The sequence below is a fragment of the Mus caroli genome, chromosome 7 (assembly GCF_900094665.2).
Source record: "Mus caroli chromosome 7, CAROLI_EIJ_v1.1, whole genome shotgun sequence".
Lineage (NCBI taxonomy): Eukaryota > Metazoa > Chordata > Mammalia > Rodentia > Muridae > Mus > Mus caroli.
Window position 1 is genome coordinate 1,284,370 of NC_034576.1, and position 8,742 is coordinate 1,293,111.

Below are 8,742 nucleotides of genomic sequence, written 5' to 3' on the forward strand. Positions count from 1 at the left end.
ACATGGAAGCACAGTTTCCCTGTGACTCTTAGCCTGTACTGGTTGTCATTACAATGCTGCTGAGACTCAGTGCTCAGGGCTGGAAAAGCTGTATCAATGCATTAGCAACGTCAGACCTAACAATGCCTCAGGTCTGTAAACCCAGTTTTCAGGACACTGAGTCAGGAGGATACCTACCCATTTAAGGCAAGCATGGATACAGAGAAAGATCCTGTCAAGAAAAGGAGAGAGAGAGAGACAGAGAGACAGAGAGAGAGACAGAGAGAGAGACAGAGAGACAGAGACAGAGAGACAGAGAGAGACAGAGAGAGACAGAGAGACAGAGAGACAGAGACAGAGACAGAGAGACAGAGAGACAGAGAGAGACAGAGAGACAGAGACAGAGAATGAGAATCAAAGAAAACAGAAATAAAATGTACCCCAAACCCAACTTCACTGATCTTTAAAACAAAGTCTGCATGCAAATAGTGGCTGTTCTAGGGCTTTCATGAGTCAATGCCACCTTTTTCTTCCTTTATTTTAGAGTGGCTGAAGAAAGCAGACGTTTAAATATGTGCCTTCATTGTTATGTGTTCCTCCTTGTCCTTAGCTNCCAACCACCCTCTACCACCTCCCATTCACAGCACAGAGATCAGAGAGCAGAGGTCGTGCTGGAGCGATGGGTAAGCAGGNAATCGCATTTACTGCTCTTGTGGAGGACCCGGGTTGAAGTTCCCAGAGTCCCACGGTGGCACAAAACTATCTTTTAAATTTGGAGAAACCCTACAGGCTCTTCTGGCTTCCAGGGCACTGCATGCACCTCGTACACCTGACACCCAGGAAGGCAAAGCTCTCAAAACACATAAGATAAATAGAGACATTCCTGTTAAAAAGTCAGGACAAACTGGCTGGTGCACACCTATAATCCAGCTATCTTGGCAGTATTGGCAAAAGGGTTGTGAGTCCCAGGCCAGTGTGGGTTGCATATTCAGAACCGATTAAGATTGAGAAAGAGGGAGGTTAGAGAGATGACTCGGTGTGAACAGCTCTGAACGTTCTTCCAGAGGACCTGGGTTCAGGTCCCAGCACACACATGGCTCCTCACAACTGGCTGTAACTCCAGTTCCAGAGAACCAGACACCCAGATCCAGATCTATGTGCAGGAAAAGCACCACTGCACATGAAATAAATAAGAAAAACTAAACAGAGAAAGAGGAAACAGGTTTGAGAAGAGAGGGGTCAGGGGATGTGTAAGGAAATAGTGTCTGCTCTCACCTGTGCTGGTACTGACAGTCTCATTGGTGCTAGAGACTCCATCCTTTTCCACCCACACAGAACATTCATATGAAGACCCAGGATCAAGTCCATCCACAGTGACACTGGTGTCTGTTGTGTTCCGGGTCTCACTTTGGCCACCATGTCTACTGCACTGGGCCCAGTAGGTGAGGTTCTGCAGGGAGGACAGATCAGGAGGCTCCCAGCTCAGGCTGATGGAGATGTTGTTCTGACCTTCAACCCTCAGGTTTCTCACTGGGTTTGGGGCTGAAATGGGGACAGAAAGGGAAATCAGTGTTGCCCCTGGTCCTCAAGTTTCTGTCTCTTCAGAGACCTAGGACCCAATGACCCAGGTGGAAGTCCTACATGGAAGCACAGTTTCCCTGTGACTCTTAGCCTGTACTGGTTGTCATTACAATGTTGCTGAGTCTTAGTGCTTAGGGCTGGGAAAACGGTATCAGTGCATTAGCAATGTCAGACCTAGCAAGGCATGGTTGCTCATATCTGAAAATCCAGTACTCAGCAAGCTGAGGCAGGAGGATTTCTATATTTTTGAGTCACACACAGGATACAAATGTACTTCTGTCAAGAAAACAAAGAAAGAAGCAAGGAAATTAAAATGAATAAACATATGCCCCTAATCCCAACTTCATTGCTTTGTAAAATATGGGTTTTATGTAGAAATGAGATATACCATAACTTTCAAGTATTTGTGATGCAAGTACTGGAAAATCCGACTGAACTGGAGGGTGGCATCTCCACACCCAATGCATTGGAAACTGCTAGGGATCTATGTGCATCACCCTACCTAAGACTCCCAGCAATGGAAGATTTGGAGTTGAACCAGCTTTCTCCTGGTAGCTGGCAAGATTCAATTGGAGGCCCTAGAATCCCAATCCAGACAAAAACTGTTCTATGTGCAATTAGTCCTGCCTGCCAGATGTGCTGGGGTCAAGGTGGCCCAGAAATCGTGAGGGTGACTAAGAAATGTCTGGTCCATGTTGAGACCTCCATGAGAGGGAGCTCATCCCTGACACTGCCTAGCGTTTTCAAATATCTCTCATGCAAGTACTGGGAGACACAACTGGATTTGGAGGGGGCATATCTGGTCTGACCTAAATACCTAATTCGATGAAAAATTCCAGGAATCTATTAGGGTCAGCCTATCAAAGACTCCTACCATTGGGGGATTCAGAGTCTGAACCAGCCATCTCCTGTAACCCAACAAGTGTCCAGTGGAGGGATTGGGACACTAACTCAGACCAAAAGAAAACAAACCTTTGATGTCCAGTTGGTCTTATCTACAATTGTGCTAGGGTAAAAGTGTCCCAGACATTGTGAGAGTGGCCAACCATTGACTGATTTAGCTTGACACCCATGCCACAAGGGTGAATCTTGCCTTCAGGCTACCTAAAAGGCTAGGCCTGTTAGGCCCAGACCTCAGAGAGAGAATCATTCGTGATGATGGTCTGCTGTGTTTTGAATATTATTGCTGCCACCATCTCCAGGCCATTGGACCCAGTTGGTCAAGTTCTGAGCGTCAGTGCCATCAGGGACCTCCCACCTCAGGGTGATGGAGGTGTTGGTCTGAGTCTCTGCCCTCGGGTTTCTCAATGGGCTTGGAGCTGAGAATTACAGTGGGGCTTCCAGATTAGAAAAGCATAGATCATTCATTATTCTCCCTCCCACCATCTTGTGCTCCACCACCACCACCATCACCCAGCTCCAACCTGAGAAACTGCCCTTATCCCTGGCCCACTGTGAAGCATAAGATTCAGGGGAACTAGGATCTCATCTTTTGTCAAGGACAATGGTTAAAGGTAGGGCTACTCACCAGCTGCCCCGACCACAGAACAACCATACAAACCCTAGAGAAAAAAACCAGGTAGGCAAGAATTAGCTCAGGTAAGGTGAGACTGGGGAGGTGGAGCTAGCAGGACTGAGACTCTCTTGATTGATCTCTGTCCTTTCCTTAAACTTTGACCAAGGAGAGGAGTATGGGGATGGGGTATGATAAAGATCATCCCAACGCTGGTGCTCTGTTCAGCTGGGAGGACGGTCATGCATGGCATAAGTGGAATTCCAGGGAATCAGGAGCCAAAGTTGGTTCCCTGATAAGGGCAAGAGATAAAAGGGTAAGTTTCACTTTCTGAAAAATACAACCACTGGGGGAAGGACGCGATGGGCCAAGAAGGAAGACAAGAGGCAAAGAAAATGGGCTGAAGGAGGTGGGCCAGAGCTGGACACCTTGTGTTTGTTGGAAGAGAGTTAGGGCTTGGGCCTCTGGGTCTGCGGGAGGAGGGCTGGGCTTTGCATATGAGCAGCCTGGTCCCATGTTTACTCTCATACCAGACACCAGTATACTAAAGCTTGTCTATATTCCTCGAAATGCAGTGTTCTTTTTTTCTCCAGGTAATGGCCGTCCCTGGCTTCTTCAAGTCTCTGGCTGAGAGACCTTCCTCCCATATCTCTGGGAATGTAGATTCTAGCCTTTTCTCTCCCTCGCTCCTTCCCTTGGACCCCAGCTCAGCCCTGAGCAAAGAAGAACTTACCAATAGCACCAAGCTCCTCCAAAGCCCACAGTTCCCACCAGCTCTGGCCATGTGTCCCGATACTGCGCCGGGGATGCAGGAGTCCCAACTCTGGCACCTCTACTGGATGGACTTTCGACTTAAGATTTTCCTTTTGCCAGCCCATTGGTGAGGCCAGAGGCTGAGGCTGGAATGGGTGGAGGAGGAAGTAGGAGCTGTAAGCTTGAGAACCCAGTTGGGCCCTGCCCTGTCTCTTAGCCTCCTTCCTTTCCTTCTCCGTCCCCCACACAGACATTCTGGACATCTTCTTCTGTCCAGTCTGGAATCCTCTGTCTCAGCACACTCCATTTTGTACCACAGAAGCTTCATCTCCACTTAGGTACCTTCAGATCCCCTAGGTAGGCAGAGGTCAGCTCCCATTGTGTGTGAATGCGCCATGCAGATTGCCAAGGCCCAATGTAAATAGAGCCAAATGTCCATCTGGCTGTCCTGTCTTAGGGAATGGGGACACATCATAGCCAACCCATAGCCAGGTGTGGTGACTCACACCTGTAATATTTAAGGGGAAGCTGAGGCAGGATTACTATAAATTACAAGCTAGCCTGGGTTACAGAATCAGCTCCTGTCTTAAACACACATATAAGCACATATACACTTTTACACAAGTGTGAGTGCACACTTATTTTGCATGCATAAATGCATACACATGTACACACACACACACACACACACGCACAGGCACAGGCACATACACACAGGTACCCTGGAAGCTGTATCTCCTCATATCCTACTGGAGCACTTAAGTTGACAGGGGCTCTGTATTCTGTTTCCTTTTCCTGTCTCCCGTAGACCTTTGCAGCTCGATCAGCTGAGGCCTGCATGCTCCTCATGCCGTGGCCTTTGTACATTTTCTCTGTAGCACAGATGCAGCCTCCCACTGCCCTCTAGCAAGGCCTCTCTCCTGTTCTATCACTGAGATTCAGCTCAGACAGGGCCCACACCAGGCAGCCCTGAGTTGTAGTCTATCCTGGTAGACTATTTACATTTGCATATCTCCCTTGTCACAGGGCGTTTCTGTGACCTTAAAAAGGGTGACTTCAATCCATGGTGACTCATATTTCTCCTCTATGAAAAATGGTCACAGCTACCGGTAAACAAGCTTCGAAGAATGAGAGAAATGGTTGTCTGAAAAACCTTACCAGGGTGTGGTGTTTCATGCTTGTTATCACTGCATTTAAGGAGCTGAGGCAGAAGGATGATAAATTCCATATGAAAGCAAGGTGTGTAATCACACGTGTAATCCAGTATTGAGGAAGACTCAGAGTCAGAGACCAGCCTGGGTCAGGTACGCCCCGGACTCATACCCTAGGCTGGCTCAAACTCTCCATGATCTTCACTGAGCTTCCTCTTCCTGCCTCTACCTCCAGGGATCCGGGATTCTAAGCAACTGTAGCCAAGGGCTTTTCCACCCACACCCCAGTTCCTGAATAATGACTTGAAGGCTTATTATTTATTTATGAATGAATGCCTTTGTGATTAGCTAGGCTTGTTCCTTAACTAGTTTGTAACTTAGATTAACCCATTTATAATATTCTCTGTCTGCCACATGGCTGGTTACCTCTCCTCAGTTTCATATGCCTGAGTCTGGATGGAGAATCTTCCCATTGGCTGTTTCCCAGGGCCTTGTGCATTCTCCTAACAGAATTTTATTCCCTGATATAATTTTCATTTAGTTTTTGAGACAGGGTCTCACTTTGTAGCTCTGTCTAGCCTGGAACTCACTACGTAGACTAGGCTGGCCTTGAACTTACAAAGATCTACACTTGCCTCTACTTCAGTATTATTTTTCCTCTAGAGTGTTAAGAATGAAGGCATGCCAAACCACACCAGGCTGTTGTATTTCTTGAGACTTCATCTCAGATAGCTCAGGATGGCCTTGAAAGATCATGAATGCCTAATTGACTCCCTCCAGGTGCCACTGTGACAGGAGTAGACACTGTCTTTCCTAACCCTGTCCCAGAAGGCCCACACTTACCACTAATACCTTTCCCTCTCCGGCACTGGAAGGCACAGCTTGAAAGTGTAAGAAGCAGGAAGTGAGAGTCACGAGTGCCCATCTTGGATGGTGTCATCCATTATGACTTATTGGTTCACAATAAATGTTTGCCCTTTTTCGTCGTTCTCGCACTCTCCCTTCAATCAAGGAGAGTTACAAGGGGGAAGGGCGGGGAGGGAATTACCACTTACTGCCCCATGCTGAAAACATCTCAGGACATTGTTCCTGAGTCAGAGGAGGAAGGAATCAAGCTCAAGGGGGTCATAATCAAGTGTTGCACTTTGGCCTCCAGGACAGATGTCACTTCCTAACCTTCACTTCCACCCTACCCCATCCCAACTTGCCTCTCTTCTACAGCTCCTGGGATATGAGGATACAGTTATCTGCATAGCTAACCCAATAAGGCATTCCTGATTGTTCCACCATTAAGAGGTGAGGCCAGCCTGGTGTACATAGCCAGTTCCACAGTCCAGCCTGGGCTATATGGTGAGGATCTGTCTCAAAAAATAAAAAAAGGAATATTAATTCTCACTGAACCTGGCTGGAATTCACCAACAGGCTAAACAAGCTGGACAGTGAACTCCAGGATCTTCCTGTCTCTTCCCCACCCATCTCAGGTTTTATATATATATATATATATATATATAGTCTCTCCCCCACCCATCTCTCTCTCTCTCTCTCTCTCTCTCTCACACACACACACACACACACACCTTCTCTGGTGTTGTCTGGATTCTGAATGGCTAAAGGATCGTGTGCCCATTCAGGGGCAAAGCACATCTTATAAAAGATGTGTAGGATCTTCCTTTTCTTCCTTGACCCTTCCTTGACTTTGACTTTCCCTGACCCGTACTCGCTCACTCACTCACTCCCCTCCCACCTCTCTCCCAGTCCCCCTCCCCCACCTCTACCCATATCCTGTAACTGAAGAAAATGCAAGGTTACTTTCCTATTGCTCTGAAGAGATGCTGTTGCCAAGGTACGTTATAGAAGAAAATGTTTATTTGGGGCTTACAGTGTCAGAGAGTGAGACTGTGATCGTCCTGGCAGAGTGTGGAAGAAGGAAAGCAGGCACCGTGATTCAGGTTTGTCATCCTAGATTTTGGGAGCGAATGTTGAAGGATCACTGTGAGAGGAAGGACAGCCTGGGCTATAGTGTAAGGCCATCTCAAATAACACATGAATACACACAAACACACACTACTTACTGACTCTTACTGCAAATATCTGTGAGCAACCAAATGCTCCCAGGAGCTATGTGGCAGCTCTGTGCCTGGGAAAAAGATCAAGGCACCAAACACAACCACACGGACAGGCTCACTGCCCGTTTCCAGCTCCCAGCAAGTTTCACACACAGAAGCACTTCGGTCTGGAACATGTTCCCTTCAGGGGGAACTTGCAGAGGCCAATCAAAACTTAGGAAGGAAACCTTCCACCTAGCTTCTCTCTGAGGCAGGTTTCCAGTGTCCTGGAAGATCCTGGAAAGAGGGATTACAGTTACTGCACCCTGGCTCTGATTCGACAGTAAACAGTAAGGGATACAAACGCTCACTGTGGGGGCTGGAGAGATTGTTCAGTGGTCAAGAGCACAGGCAACCTCGGGACATAGGAGGTTGGGGGACACTCCAGAATGCAATAGAGACCTGGGAGGTGAGAGACTCTCAGGACCCACAGGGAGGGACCTTAGATGAAATGCCTGACACTAGGAAGAGGGAACTTAGAGAGCCACCTCCAGCAGGAAGACAGGACATCAAGTGAGCCAGTGGGGGCCATCCCACAGTCATAACTGTAACCCATAACTGTTCCTATCTGAAAGAATTCCAGGGATGGAAATGGAAATGGAGAGGAACCTGTAGAAAAGAGGGTCCAGTGACGGCCCAAAGTAAGATCCAGCTCAAGGGGATGTCCCAAGGCCTGACTCTATTACTGAGGCTATGGAGTGCTCACAAAAAGAGACCTAGCATGGCTGCACTCTGAAAGACCCAACAAGCAGCTAAGAGAGTCAGAGGCAGATATTTGCACCCAACCAATGGACAGAAGCTGCTGGCCCCTGTTGTTGAATTAGGGAAGGCTGAAAGAAGTTGAGGAGAAGGGCGATCCTGTAGGAGGACCAGCAGTCTCAATTAATCTGGACCCCAGAGATCTCTCAAACACTGGACCACCAAACAGACAGCATACACCAGCTGATAAGAGGCCCCCAACACACATACAGTAGAGGACTGCCGGGTCTGGGTTTAGTCAGAGAAGATGCACCTAACTTCAAGAGACTGGAGGCCCCAGGGAGGTTAGAGGTCAGGTGGAGTTGGGGGTGGGGACATCCACGTAGAGAAAGTGGAGTGGGGAGGAGGTGTGGAATGTGGAATAGTCGAAGAATAAATAAATTAATTAATTAAATTAAACCAAACACTAATATAAAAGTAATTTCATTTAAAAGGTCACAATGACTCCAGATCTGGCTAAGGCTGGGGGGAGGGAGAATGTATTATTAGTTAATTTTCTGTACACTGTGATTAAAATACCTGACAAAAGCAAGTTAAAGAGGTACTTTGGACTCAGGGCTGCAGAAGGTACAGGTCATCACCAGGGAGGCGTGGCACTGGGAGGCATGGCACTGGTAGGTGTGGCACTGGGAGGCGTGGCACTGGGACGTTACAATCTAATGGATTCACATATCTGAGCTCAGGAAGTTGGACCCAGCTACAACCCTCAAGCAATCCACTTCGGCCAACAAGGCACAGTCTCCTGAAAGTCCGTCCCCACATGGTGCCAATTGCTGGAATCAAGAGTTCAAACACAGGATCCTGTGAGAACATTTCACTTTCTTTTTTTTGGGGGGGGGAGTTATTTATTTATTTTTTATTAAATATTTTCTTTATATACATTTCAAATGCTATCCCGAAA

The 8,742-nt window shown here is 47.6% G+C and overlaps 1 protein-coding gene across 1 annotated transcript in view; it reads right to left on the bottom strand.

The window, feature by feature from the left end:
- Ptprh (protein tyrosine phosphatase receptor type H) overlaps window positions 1–3,857 on the bottom strand; it is a 49,928-nt gene extending 46,071 nt beyond the window's left edge. The window contains exons 1-4 of the mRNA XM_021166098.1: window positions 3,807–3,857; window positions 3,089–3,122; window positions 2,751–2,879; window positions 1,255–1,557 (exon numbers count right to left, since the gene is read on the bottom strand). Of these exons, the coding sequence (XP_021021757.1) occupies window positions 1,255–1,557; window positions 2,751–2,879; window positions 3,089–3,122; window positions 3,807–3,857 (517 nt within the window). The remainder of the gene's footprint in view (window positions 1–1,254; window positions 1,558–2,750; window positions 2,880–3,088; window positions 3,123–3,806) is intronic.
- Window positions 3,858–8,742: the final 4,885 nt, after the last annotated feature.